At 45.6% G+C, this 14,993-nt stretch overlaps 1 protein-coding gene across 3 annotated transcripts in view; it reads left to right on the forward strand.

The window, feature by feature from the left end:
• Positions 1 to 14,993, forward strand: part of il1rapl2 (interleukin 1 receptor accessory protein-like 2) — a 451,036-nt gene that overhangs the window by 365,785 nt on the left and 70,258 nt on the right. For all 3 annotated transcript variants that reach the window (XM_038699673.1, XM_038699671.1, XM_038699672.1), the window contains exon 7: positions 11,219 to 11,293. In XM_038699673.1, the coding sequence (XP_038555601.1) occupies positions 11,219 to 11,293 (75 nt within the window). The remainder of the gene's footprint in view (positions 1 to 11,218; positions 11,294 to 14,993) is intronic.

Below are 14,993 nucleotides of genomic sequence, written 5' to 3' on the forward strand. Positions count from 1 at the left end.
GACATTCGCCTGGTATATATTTTTTTAAAAAGTATAACTGTTGTATTTTAGTTTATTTTCATCAAATTTACAGTTACAATTGCATTCCAGTTTTTTATAAGGTGAGGATGAAAACATATTTTTCTTTATTGCATCTCCATTTAGTCTGTAATGGTAAATAAATATGTTAATTTACAATAGATTTATATTCCTTAGCTTCTGACCTTTCCAAATGAGACCAGAATTATAAATCTGGGCCAAATGGTTGAGGAATTATTCCTGATTAATTTAGTTATTTTAGGTGTTTTTCCTGGAAAAGGGTGGCAGTCACCAACAGGTTAATACAGTGGCACAGCACTTACAGCTTCCAATGACAGCCCTTTATGAGTTTATACTTTTACAGAATGTCTCTCAAATGAGATTTGAAAACCCTCGTACTGTCGCAAAACATGTGTCAAAGGTCAGATGAGACAGAGAGTGTTTGGTAGTTGCACTGGACAGAAAGCAGTAAAGATCAAAAGGAAGTGATCCTTAAAATGCTGAGGTCATTCCATTAGCAGTATAACACATCTTAGGCCACAGAGCAGGAATAATTAACATCCTGCTGAGAAAATGGCAATGTAAATGTGAATATTGTTTTAACAAATGTCCTCTTGTGTCTAACTGTAATAGGAACATTTCTATGTTGTGAATCCTTCGGCCATCTGATTTCAAAATGGAAATGGGAAAAAGGTCACATTTGGCTTGACCCACAAACTGCGTTCATTCCATCTGTGGAGATAACAACTACATTAAGACAGTGTTTGTTTTAATCTTCTTGGAGCACCTGGTGTGCTGAAATTATCAGATCAGGATGATTCAGATAGCGTCAAAGTGTTCCTAAATCACAGAAAAGTTACTTAAATGACTTTCAAACGTTGTGAACTTTCTGGCATTCATATCGGATGACACACATGCACACACACCTTTGAGTTCAAGGAAATGCCAGATATACTGTATACCCCATGTAATTATTGCAGTATGAGTTAAGCATTAAAATAAGCTTTGACTCCTCTGTCTCAGGTCTGTCTAGTGGTTATTACTCTGTCTGACCTAATGTGCACCATATAACTCACTGGAAACCCAGAGAGAATATGAAGCAGGCAGCTGCCGTTCACGTTTTTGTAATGTGGTTTTGGTAATTAGTTTGTCTGGCCAGTATGCACAATTAGGATGTAGATCACATAAGGCCTAAGGGGGTGTGTTGTGGGAAGTGGCTACCCCATTCAACTAATTTTGCAAGTAGTCAAAAAAAAGGTACAGTTAACTTATTCAAGTAGTAAAATAAAATTTAAACCTGCATTTTTTGAAGTGTAACAATCTGCAAACTCAACATTTACACATTGTCACAGTGTGAGGGATATGTCTGGCTCTTTCTCCATCTCCACTCCCCAATTCTCCACTATGTTCACCAGGTACTTTGTGTGTCTCCTGTTTGGTGTTTGACAGGTAGCGTACAGTGACGCTTTACGGTTACAGTTGCAGGCCATAAAACCAAAAAAATGAGCTGAAAGATGCTGAAAGGCTACATAGGGCTGAGGGATAATTTTCTGTGGGTTCATCATTACGGGCGATCCTTTTCACATCATACATCCTCAGTGCATAATTTGTTATTGTAAAAATATTAAAGCAGCTTTACGTTTATTTGCTAATTGTGTCATTCTAGTTCTACACAAAAGCAGAAAGATAACCAGTGTGCAAATTTTTGGCTCAAATCACATATTAAAAAGGGACCAGAATTTGGTTCTGGACTGTCTGTTTGGAGTCAGCCATTGTGTTTAACCTAATAACACTTCTCCACACCCATGCATACATAGACATTTCCACATATTTCCACTTCAGCAGAATACAGAAGTCATTTTCACTACAAGCAGGCATTGCGAAAAGTTTACAATCTTAAATTGACACTCATGTCTATGTGTGAAACTGTGCTAAAAGTAAACAGCAGCCCCATCATTATCACCTATTCACCAGACACCTTTTGATATTCAGATTTTTATTCAGGTTAACACAGACCCCAAACACTCACACAGCCAGTAGCTCTGTATAAGACTGTTGGTCTAGTAAGGTCCAAATGGTACAATATAATACTGTATACAGTGGTAATGGTATTATTAGAATTTTTGTTATTGGTGGTAAGACTTGTCTGTATATCAAAAAGAACAATTCGCCAAGTCATGCAGACTTCTGAGTAGGATCTGTTAGGTGTGTCACTTGATAAAGACACAGATATTTGTGGGAGAGATGGGAGCAGTACCGCAGAAAATAAAGGAAATGACAAAATTCCACATCTGCTGTATATCTTTGTACTATTCATGTGAAAAACATCAATGTGTACTTTTGAGCTGGCAGTGACAGCTAAAGGCTATCTATACGTGGTGAGGGAAATAGTGGCAAAGCTAAGAGGAAGAGAAAGGTGTAGGATAGGAAAAGAGGAAGGAACAGGAGAGGAGTAGGTCTAGATGAAGGGTTGTCTCATTAATCTTAAAAGGATGCCTAGGTCCCCTGAGAATGCAAATGAAGCTATCAGTCTTATCAGAGAAAGAGAGAGAGAGATGGAATGATGGAGGGATTGACAGGGTTATTTGTGGGGAAAAAAGCTGAAGTACAAAAAGGAAAAGAAAAGAAAAGTGGGGTCTCTGTAGGACATTTGTCCCTTTGAAAAGTCACAGAAGGAGCATTTAGACCAAAAGGGGACGCTTATGCTTGGTGCACTACCTCTACCAGTGCTCTAAACCAAAACAAACAGAAAGAAGGGTTCTGATACAAGCAAGGCTCTTTTGCTGACGTGAATCTTTTGTTTTATTTCAATCGCCCTTGGTCCACTTTTGCAGCCAGGGGGGATTTGAACTTTTTTGGCTTCTAAAGGGGTGCATGACGGGAAAGAAGTTTGAGAACCAAACTGAGAATTCACACTGCTCACGCAGGCCGTGTGGCTGTTCTGACCCATTAACATGGGCGCCAAAATCAAAAGCAAGGGGTTCCCCTTCGAGGGAACTCGAACTGCGTCGGTTACGACACTATGGGAACGCCTCTAGGCGTAGCAGGTCTGAACGTGAATGAAATCACTCCAATCCTATTGGCTTGTTGCTAGAACGGTAAGGTGTGATGGAATAACCGGAGGAGTATAAAGCACACCTGTACACACTCATCATTAGCTTTTTTCTATTCAGCAGGCGCTCTGTATGTTGTTTGAAGAAAGCTCCAGTCCTACAAGCAGTGTGTCTTACCTGAAGAAGAAGTCTACCAGCATGTCCAGCAATCAGATGTACAGAAGGTGTGTTTTTTCTTGCCCTCGGTACATCACGGATGGAGATTCTCATGAGATGTGTGTCTCATGCTTGCGGATGGAGCACGCACGGGCAGCTCTCTGAGGTACAGCATGGCTCTCTTTTCCGAGGATGGCCAGATGTGTTCTACCCGAGGCGAGGGCCCTGCGGCCGCTGAGGCGGCCTGGCGGCTTCACTCATGGGGTTCACAGCGTGATCTGTCGGAGGATTTCGGGACAGCTGAGGCTTTTTCCCGGCCTTCATCCGCTGGCTCTGACGCTTCCTTTCCTCGTTCGGGAGCCCATTCTCGGCTTCTCCCGCTCGCGGTTTGGATCCGGAGATGCTGCAGCAATCCGACTCCGAGGAGGCGGACGTGCTCAGCGTAGTGGACGATGACTTCCGGGTGTTGGGGCAGCGTCATCTGGCGGTGTCCGACTATGACGTGCTGCTGGAGGTGGTGACTAGAGCCATGGCTAAGCTAAACATCAACTAGCCACAGGAGGAGCAGACACCACAGGCTAGTGGTAAGCTTGATGAAAGGTTTCTTAAGCACCACGCGCCACCTCCACGCCGGTCTCTGCCATTCTTTCCTGATTTACATGATGAACTGAGTAATCATGGGGCAGACCCTTCTCTACACGTCTTTCCACACCCCTATCACTGAATTACAGTAATGTGATGGGGGTTAGGGACCGTGGTTATGGGAGGATGCCTTGGGTGGAGGATGCGCTTGCGAGCTATCTCTCCCCTCGACTTGCGTCCTCCCTGGAGAAGACGGCGTTACCCTCCAAGCCATGTCGCACCCCATCTACGCTCGTGGGGAAGGCGTACATGGCAGCGGGCCAGGCAGGTGCGAGCTTGCACACCAAGCCGACCTGCTACAGGAGATGGTTCAGAGGGGGGGAGCGTTAGACGCAGGGCGAAGCGTTCCGCCAGTACCTCCCTCGCCGGTCTGGACCCAAGGCAGCTGAAGCTGCCAGGCGTAGGTCCCTTCCCTCTACGAGCTACTACGGAGAGGAGAGGAAGCAGAGTGTCACTTCTCGGGGGCCCCCCCGAGGAGCTGGGGCAGCGAGACGGCGCTCTCACCCTCAGCCTTCTGAGAGACGCGATCTGAGGACCGTCATCCAGTCCCGACGGAGCTCAGGGAAGACCGGGGTAGGGGAGTCTTTCTCCCCTCCCACATCCCCCCCACCCCCCCCGGAGGCCGATCGAGGTCCCCTCCGCCGTGGCAACGGGTGATATTATCCCGCCGTTTACACGTTCAGGACGCACCTGCCACCATCGAGTCCACGCCGTACTGCCTGCCCCAAGGGTCTGCAGACAGGCGGCGTTCAGACTCACTCACCGTGGATCTTCGGCGGCTCTCCCCTGCCATTCTGGGGCTTCAGGGGTCCACCAGAAGATCACACAAGACACCGACCACCAGCCCTGCGGGGCTGGTTCCGTTGGCAGACTTTGCAGAGGCTTGGCGGAGTCTGACAAACATTTCTCCGTGGGTCCTGCGCACTGCCATAGATGGGTTTCGACTACAGTTCAAAACCCGTCCTCTTTCTACGGGGTGGTTTGGACTGTGGTCCACCCGGAGCAAGGTCCGGTGTTGGGACAGGAAGTTCGTACTCTGCTGAGGAAAGGGGCCGTTGAACGTGTCTCCCCCCCAGACAGAGATGCCGGTTCTACAGGTACTTCATAGTCCCCAAGAAGGACGGAGGGCTGTGCCCTATTTTGGATCTGCGGGTTCTAACCGGTCTCTGAGGAGATTCAGGTTCAAGATGCTCATCATCCCCGCCATCGTGACGCACATCCAATCCGAGGATTGGTTCGTCATGATAGATTTAAAGGATGCCTATTTCCACGTCTCCATCCATCTTTCTCACAGGAAGTTCCTGAGGTTCGCCTTCGGGGGTGTGGCTTACCAGTATCGGGTTCTTCCATTCGGCCTGGCACTTTCCCCTCGCACATTCACCAAGTGTATGGATGCAGCACTGGCCCTGTTGAGGCTCCAGGGCGTCCGGATTTCAACTACATCGACGACTGGCTCATCCTAGCCCAGTCTCGAGAGTTAGCGGTTCGGCATCGAGATGTCGTTCTGGCTCATCTGCTGCGTTTAGGGCTGAGGCTCAACGCAAAGAAGAGTGTGCCCACCCAATGGACTACGTTCCTAGGGGTAGTATGGGATTCGACAACGATGCGGGCACAATTGTCTCCGGCACGTGTCGACACCATATTGGCTGTCATGAAAGGGGTGAAGTTAGGCCACGCCATCACTATAAAACACTTTCAACGAGTGTTGGGTCTCCTGGCGGCTGCATCCAGCGTAATAGCATCTGGACTGCTGCACATGAGACCCCTGCAGTGGTGGCTAAGGACCAAGGGTTTTACCCCGAGGGGAAATCCCTGCTTTGCAAGGGGATCCTGGCAGGTGCATCAATCCGAGTGGCATATCAACTATCTTGAGATGTTGTCTGTGTTCCAGGCTCTAAGGAGTTTCCTGCACGATCTCCAAGGCCACCACGTCCTTGTTGCGGTGGTGGCCTATCTGAATCACCAGGGCGGTCTGCGCTCACGCCCTCTGTACAGACTGGCGCGTCAGATCCTCCTGTGGTCCCAGCAGAGGTTGCTATCGCTCAGGGTGATGTATCTCCCGGGGACGCAGAATCAGGTAGCAGACCTGCTGTCGAGGCAGGGGCTGAGGCCCGGGGAATGGAGACTTCACCCCGAAGTGGTGGAGCTCTTGTGCGAAGAGTTCGGCCCCATAGACGTGGATCTGTTTGCGTCTAAAGAGACTACACACTACCCGCTATGGTTTTCTCTCGTTCCTCGCCATGGTACATTTGTGGCCGAGGCTACGTCTGTACGCTTTTCCCCCAGTCGCTCTGCTCCCGGGGTTCTGGAGCGGGTCCGCCAGGACAATATCGGCCTACTGCTCGTAGCCCCGTTCTGTGGGTGTGGTTCTCGGACATCATGATCGCTCCCTCTGAGGAGAGACCAGGGCCGGGTTCTTCACCCTTGCCCCGCCATATGGCGACTGTGGGTCTGGCCCCTGAGGGGGCACAGTACCTAGAGGCGGGTCTAACAGCCAGAGCAGTCGAGACCCTCCTCAGCTCCAGGGCCCCGTCCACACGGATCCTCCGTGGTGCCTGGAGGATGAGACTTGCGACTCGGTCCAAGGTTCCCACTTGGGATCTGGCGGTGGTTCTTGAGGCGTTGGCTGAGGCCCCCTTCGAACCCCTGGAGTCAGCTGAGGCTAAGCACTTGACCCTCAAGATGGCCTTTCTCCTTGCTATCACCTCTCTGAGGAGGGTGGGGGATCTCCAAGCGCTTTCGGTTTCTCCGCAAGCCTGGAGTTTGCCCCGGGGAATATTAGGGCTATCCGGCACCCTCGTCCAGGATCCCTAATGTGCCTTCTTGTGCGGCAGGGTCCACAGTGCTGCAGGCATTTCATCCTCCACCTCATGTGACGGCGGAGGATGGGAGACTTCATCTGCTCTGCCCTGTCAGAGCACTGAGTGTTACACTCTGAAGTCCTCCCGTTGGAGGAAGGCTGACCAGCTGCTAGTGTGTTTTGGGTCCCCCAGGGCTGGGCTCCCTGCATCCAAACATACTATTAGCAACTGGATTGTTCAGACTATTTCCCTGGCCTATCAGGTGCGCGGTTTGCCTTCACCTGTGGCTGTGAGGGCTCATTCTACCAGAAGTATGGCGGCCTCTCGAGCCCTCCTTTCCGGGGCCTCTTTGCAGGATGTTTGTTAGCGGCTGGCTGGGCCACTCCGCACACATTCATTCGGTTTTACAGTCTTGACCTTCCTTCGGCACCTGGCACTCGTGCGCTCTCCTCTTAGTCGTGCCACTTTATTGCACACTGGGGCAGGCGGGGTTTTCGGCATGGTTTAGTGGGTATCTCGTTCCCATAGTGTCGTAACCGACGCAGTTCGAGTTTCCTCGAAGGGGAACGTCTTGGGTTACATATGTAACCCTGGTTCCCCGAGAAGGGGAACAAGACACTGCGTCGGCCCGCCGCACCTCTCTCCCTGCCTGAAGCGCCTGCTTCATAGTTTAAGCTAATGATGAGTGTGTACAGGTGTGCTTTATACTCCTCCGGTTATTCCGTCACACCTTACCGTTCTAGCAACAAGCCAATAGGATTGGAGTGATTTCATTCACGTTCAGACCTGCTACACCTAGAGGCGTTCCCATAGTGTCGTAACCGACGCAGTGTCTCGTTCCCGTTCTGTGATACACATCCACTGCTCAGGTAGGCTGCGTGGCCCGGCCGTTTCTCTGAAAGTCAGAGGAATGGGTTCTAAGTGTGGAACGCCTCCTGTCACAAACTGGCCCAGGGAATGTGACAAAGATGGAGTCCACGCAAGACACTTAGGGAGAGACCGAACTGATTGCATGGGCCCAGGCAAGCTCAATCAGCTGACGACCCTCCCAAAGATGCCAGTTACCTGCTGAGGTTAGCCAGGACAGCCTCCAGGACAGTAGGTGGGGCACCACACTCTGAACAATGTGCTGAGTTATCTCTGATATGGCTGCTGCAGCTTTGTAATTGAAGTTGTTAAGTCACAGACAAGTACAGGAAATATCATGACAAGTGAACCAATATTTCAATAGAGAGCGTTGGGGGGTGAGATGGGCTGTGCACTGAGCTGCCTCTGTGGCTGAGGCAGCATCTCCTTGGTGTGACAGACAGTGAGCTCCGGTCTCTGTATATTTGGTTTTGTGATGCTGCAGGGCAGTGATCAATTGGTAGAGCAAAGGTCAGCATTCTCCCTCGGCCTTTCTGTTACAAAATAGTGTACTGTGGAGCTACAGTCACATTGGTTTTTTCAGGCTAACTCAGACCTCAGACCAATCTAATAATATGTTATCTTTGTTTGTCACTCTCCAACTCTCTGATCCTTCTTGTTTTTTTCTTTTAGCTCTATCTGTCCTTGCAGTAACTCTTCCTGTGCTTTTGACACAAGTGCTGGTACATTAAAGTGAAGCGGTTTTTGTTTTGATTGAAAAAAAGACATACAGATTATTGCTACAGTGAGTGAATTAAACATACAGTGGGCCTCAGTGTTTTCATATTCTTATCTTAACTTTCTCTTACTTTTTTCTGTGCGGTGAGCTCGTACCAGTTTCAGCAAACAGTCCTAATATCAGATAACTGTTTAAATGGCATGCGTAAGCATGATGCTTTCTGTGCGTGATTGAGGGCATGAGATTAGTAAATTAGCACAATGAATGCCCCAATAAGCCCATATAAGGTGTAGCATGACTACTATGTTTTAATAAATTTATGAGAATTAATACAAAATTATGAATTTTAATATTCAGAGAATATTCATTCATAAATCTCATTTCGGGTCCAATTTGCCCAGAGTGTCTGGACCTCTTAGTATGGTTTTAATAATTTTACAATTATTCACTAGTGATCAGTTAGTTAATAATTGCTCAATTATCTTAAATCAGTCAGTCAGTCAGTATCATATCAAAGGTTGTTTTAACAAAACAAAACCAAAGAAAATAAAACGCAAGTAAAGTTGCTGTTAAACGAGGGAAAGCTGAGGTCGCGGCACTTCTCGGGTGTGGCTTGAAAACAAACAAGCCTTTGCTGTGCCGAGTCGAATCTTAGGGCGTTGCCGGGAGAGGGAGCACGCAGGGCGCGTGCTGAAGCGCAGTTGGAGAGCCAGCAACAAAAAGAGGACAAGAGAGACCGAGACAACGTGGGTCGCTGCTTTTGTCTGTTGGGGCGTGGTTCCCAGAGGGCAGTCCTTTGTTCCCCTGAGGGAGGGCTTGTTTGCGGTTTCCTTAACTTTAATGTCTAATCAAAAAAATCTATTTGCGTGTATTGTAATCAAATATCTTCCCACAATCAAACCTTAATTGTCAAACGGGTATACCATTCTTAGTTTGAAGCACTTGATAAAAGGAAAACAATTGTCAGTAGTTCAACTTTGAGGCTAGCATTTCAGAATGAATCACATCAGATTAGAAGAACTTAACTAGCTTTCTGGATATATTGGCTGTTACACGTTCTTAGAGAATAGAAGCAAGATACACGAATGGCATTAGATTATGGACAGGTAAATACATTAAACGGCATTTCAGATGATGGCATGTAATACTTATTTTGTCCACTTGGGGGAGCTCGGGTTACATGAGGATAGCTCTGAATAATCCTAAAACAATTTTCTCAGGAGCTGGGAAATTAATCGAGTATAGAATGACATTTCATTATCATCATTTCTAAAGGAAGTGTCAGAAAGTATTGTGAACATTTTTGTTGAATTTTTGTGAAGCATTGGTTACAAATAAAATGAATAAAGTCAGGTGACCTTGCTGAAAATTTAATTAAACAAGGTAATTTTTGAGTCTTGAGGAGACAGTACTCTTGTTTACACAGTGGAGTTCAGGGCTGTCCTCCTGGTGTCCTGGAGTTTCTCAAATTTGCATCTGGCTGTGAAAAGGAGAATATCCTTTGATGTGAGGTACTCTAACAAAGAGCAAGGTCAGTTGCCGTGGTTACGCATGTGGGGGGGGGCAGTTTAGGGTTTCCTGCCCTCTCTTATGAAGAGTTCCAATAGGCTGTTCAGGAGAAAGCTAGAGTGTTTCTTTTGTGATTTTAACAGTCAGGCGCCAAGGCATATCACGGCTGCTGCCAAAGGTGGCCAGTTTTACGATCAGACTGCCCAGAAACAGCACTTAGGGAGAGCAAACCTTTCACCTCTTCCTTTGCGGTCTCTTCAGCCGTCTGTTGAGTTGATTTCTCACCACCTCATTTTCTCTCTCCCAGGGAGAGAGAAAGAATTTGGAGTAGTCCAAATTTATTTGATATAAAATGCACACATCCACACTGTTGGTACACTACAAAGGCTACGTGTCCTAACACATGTCAGGAAGTGTTAATTCATGAAAATGACATCGAAGAGTAAAAAGAAGCTTTAAACTTTAAAAAAGAAGAAAAAGAAAAGACACTTTACGAGTTTAGAAATTGAAGTCCTGCTGTCAGAGATCCATAAAGGGGTCTGTCATTTTTAACAGCGTCAGCAGTGGAATTAAGGGAATAGGGTTGGATCGGTGTGTCTGTCTGCGGAGTTTCACATTTGCAGAGGCACAACCCGTGGTAATCTAAACCGCAACAACAACCATTCATCTGTCTCTGCCAATATATCAGCACGCTGTCACTCTCTTCCACGGGCCTGACGTGCTAAGGCATCCAAAGGATTACATTTCCAGCTGACCTTATAATATACAGAGACAAATTAACCTTCAGTTTGTGCATCATTTAAGTCGTTTTGCAGTTTGAGATGTTCATTTTGAGATTATGGTGTTATACAGAAGGATCACTAACCATGTTAAATGAATGATAATATTGTTAGGCAATATGAATAAATGTATAATTATATTGTAATTTGAATTGTTGAGTCAAACAGGATAATGTCAACATCATTTTGAAGTGTAATTTATACTGTTTATACTGTTATACTGTGGCTCAGGAGGTAGAGCGATGGCTGTGCCCTGATTAGTTTCTGTTTCTGATAAGCAGCTTGCATGGTTGCTTCTTCCATCAGTGCATGTAATGTGCGTGAATGTGACATGTAAAGTCAAGTGCTTTTGTGGTCTGAAGACTTGAGAGGAGCTATACAGGTACAGTCCATTTAATTGTATGACATATTATGTATATGTTTGCGCTTAAGAGAAAAATGTAATTACAAGGAAATCACTCACATGAGTGGTTCTTGTGCAATGTTTGAACTTTTCTTTTCAAGAAGATCCCTTAATTTTTTTTCTATTCAAACCCGTCGTACATCTTAATAGTTGGATGGATATGATGGATGTGTGTTTGTTATGTTGTGTGTTCATGATGATGTGGGTCCCCCAGACCAACACACTCCTGATAATCAACCTTCCCCCTGTATCTCTTTCTCTCTCTCTCTCAGCTCTCCAGACCACTCAGCCTCCCAAGGTCCTTTTCCCCCCGGAGAGACAGGACACCGTGATAGAGATCACGCCTGGTAAGGACAGCTCTTCTCTATTTCTTTATTCTCACGTTAAAGTGGTAATTCTTTGAGGTCCTCATTTTAAAAATGCTGTCTCCATTTTTGGTGCAAAGCGTTCATTTCTGTGGTGTTTCTGTGCCCTATTGGGACACTACCACTGACACTTGTCTGCCTGTCACGCCAGAAGAGGTCAGCTCAGCTGCCATTCTGGTGTGACCTTCAGACATTACTGAACACTAGTGCTTGATTTGACTTGATATAAGTGGTTATAAGGAGTCCTGCAAAACATACCATCGACTTGATTTTCTGGTGGGTGCTTTGTGCATTATATTCCTCACAGTAACTTTGTTCACACTCTTCCATTTACTTTGTGATATGAGCAATGGTGGAAAAGTCTGCTTCTTTTCACTCTGAATATAAGGCTATTTTAAGAAGATTTCATTCATTGTGATCAAGCTACGACCGCAGAAAGAGGCGTACAGTGGGCATGGCTGTGTTACAGAAGATGTGTGTTTCACTGCTGAGCCTTTCTTCAACTTGCGTATATGTTCCCTTCACTCTCACCAATCTCTGCCATCATCAGTGAATTTGTAGGAAAACACACGAGCAGCCAAAGCTGACGAACCAACAGTTCTTGCCGTCTCCATAGCGTCACCATTGCCCCCATGTTTAGTTACATTTTCTTTTGGGGCCAGTGGGCATTACGTGACCTGTAGTTCTGACTGTGGCCACGATGCCAGAACCACCTCATCACCTGCTGCTGTTTCTGGGGACTTGATGGTGACATTTTACTGAAGCCTTTAGGGCAGGGGTGGGCAAACATTTTGGCTCAGGGGCCACATTGATTTTTAAAATTTGACAGATGGGCCAGGCTAGCACCAGATGCATACATATCAAACATAAACATAAAAAAGGCATTACGGTGTTAATACTTACATTCACTTTTAGTGGGAACAGTGTTGCTGATCACCCTTTTTTGCCAGTGCGTGGAAGTCTGGTGTGAGTTTTGTTGTGGCAATTCTCAGAACAGATCTGAGGTGTTCATCACTCAACTGGGATCTGTGGGCTGCTTTGTAGGTGTTCATCACACTAAAAGTGTGTTCACACAAATAGGTAGAGCCAAACAGCACCAGCATCCTCTGTGTCATCTTCTGGATGTTTGGAAATTTGTCTGCGCTTAATGAAGGATAAAACTAATCCAGTTAAAGAGAGTTAAACTTCTCCTTTAAGACGTTGTCACATTGGAGATCAATCAGTTCTGCAACTCCTGTGGCTCCATTTCAGGGTCTTGTGCGAAGGGACATAACACCAGCTGAAGTGATGTGTCAACTTTTCCAAAATCACTTCAGCTTCACGTTCAGCTCATTGATGTGTGTCAGTATGTTAGGAAGCTAAATCACAAAGTCAGCTTTCTGAAGTATCTCCAAAAATGCGAGAATCTCCCTTTTGAGCTCCCACACTCGTTGACATACTTTCCCCAAACTTAACCTGCAGACATTGGAGTGGAAAAGAATGTCCTGGTGATCAGCGTCAGTGTCTTCGAGAAACTGACGATGCTAAAGTCCCTTCACTCAAATAAAGTTAACAACTTTTACAACTGGCTTCACTTCCTGGTGGATTATGTAGTGTAAGAAAATCACCTCCTGCTCAGGGTTGTCCTCTTTCACCCTCTCCTAGTTTCTTTTGAGCAACCCGACGTTTCCTCTAAGTCTATCACTGTGCGTAATGCGCCACCTGGTGGAACGCCAGGTATTACATTTGATTTGGGCAATTGTGTACCAATCTTCTGCGGGCCGAAGTTTGCCCACCCCTGCTTTAGGGGAATCGCATCTCTCACTCGGCAGGTCAGAGGTCTGTTTCGGCTACAGAATGGGAGCCCTGGAGCTGATGGGGATTTGGTGTCTTGGGTCATGCAATTGAAAAACGGTGCCTCTGGCTGCTCTGTTGGCCTCGTGCTCTCTATCAGTCTGCTTATTCCCACCCTGCTGCCTTTCTTTTCTTTTATCACATCTAGTCAGCAATTAACACTTATATGCTTTACCCAGTTTACTTTGTGCTAAAACATTTACAGAGCCAACATAGGACTCGCTACAGCGCTGCCTTATCTACTGTGAAAAACTGGCAGAATGTCACTTTGGTTCATCTTCACTGGGAAATTTTCAGATTGGGAGTAAAGGATGTTTATATTTGCAACTTATGTCAACCTCAAAATTGATATTTTAGCCCCTTTAGCACAAAACAAGAGGAATTCAGGTTCTTGTTAGGAATATGAACAAAAACAGCTATTTCGATAATGACAAGAAAGGTCTGATAAAGAAATCTAAGACAGAAATAAGGAGACAGGAATTTAAAAACTGAAGGGATCTCATTATGATTTGCTTGTGTACTAAACAGTGTGTGTTGTGTTCTGCTGTGGGCCCCGGTTGGCTGGCTTCCTTGCCAGCTGCACGTGTGCATTCAAGTGCATACGTGCAGGCTTACATGCGTGTTTCTTGCTGTTCAGCCGTCTCCCTGACAATGTTAGCACTGTAGGCAGAAAATGTTTGGCTGTTGTGTATGAGTGTGCGTTTGCGTGTTTCCATTAACTCCAGATTGATGTAGCAACAAATAGGCCCTAAGGCCTCTGTACACTGATTGCAGCAGGGACACCTTTTAATGGCCACCCCCCACACCCAATGCACACAAACCTACCTACAGCAATAAAGGCTGCACAGTAAGACACACACGAACACACTCTCTTTCTCTCTCTCTCTAAAACACACACACACAGTCACAGTGTGACCCTGCGGTACTTTTTTAATTATCATCTTGTTTTAACCTGAGGGAGATTTACATCAGCAACCACAGTTATGTTGTTCATTTTCCTCTTGTTTTCACCTCTCTTCCTCCACATTCACTTGTTCTTTTTTCTTCTCCCTTTTGACTTTTTATTCTTACTCTCTCCCGTAGCTATTGGTTCCATTGCCTTCTTTTCCTTTCCTTTTTCTTCTCTCCTTTGTTTTATTCCGATTTCTTCTTTTCCTCTCTGCTGCCCCACATCCTCCTCTGTGTCCTCAGCTTTTCTCATTATTCCATAATGCTGTGGGTTATAAACACAATTCATTATGCTCATTGTTATTATTCTGATGTGAGCTACAGGCAATAGGCAGACAAAAAGAGTTATAATTAAAGATTGATTCATGATATAATTTTTAAAATGAAACATTTAATTCAGAAAGAAAGACTAACAGTGCTTGAGGAGTTATTTGCACTTCCCCTGATAAATTCAGCCTGTAAAACCCTGTATTGTCAGAAGTGTGTAGGTGTGTAGTGCACATGCAATACTATCAGTACTATTAGCAGCTTAGAAAGTCTGGAAATGGCTCGGAATGAATACATTATCTAAATGGCAGATGCATTTATTGGAGGACTTATGTTATTTTAACTAACTTTTGTGTTGGCACTATAGGTCCACTCTAATTCCTTCTAACTTATTAAACATAGTTGGAGTTCAAATGTCTTGATACATTTTTTGACATCTTAGTTTCTGATTAAATCCATTTTGAATATAATCTATATTTACATTTACATGTATTCATTTAGCTGACGCTTTTATCCAAAGCACGTGGTCATCATTAAGCTATTTCACTTACACTTACAGATCTGATATTTTGAATACATATGTATTTAGTAACCAGTGACGACCATCTACGGAGGTTGTAGAAAATGTTTGTAC

The sequence above is a fragment of the Micropterus salmoides genome, unplaced genomic scaffold (assembly GCF_014851395.1).
Source record: "Micropterus salmoides isolate LMB-PRFRI ecotype aquatic unplaced genomic scaffold, ASM1485139v1 Ms_hic_scaffold_5, whole genome shotgun sequence".
Lineage (NCBI taxonomy): Eukaryota > Metazoa > Chordata > Actinopteri > Centrarchiformes > Centrarchidae > Micropterus > Micropterus salmoides.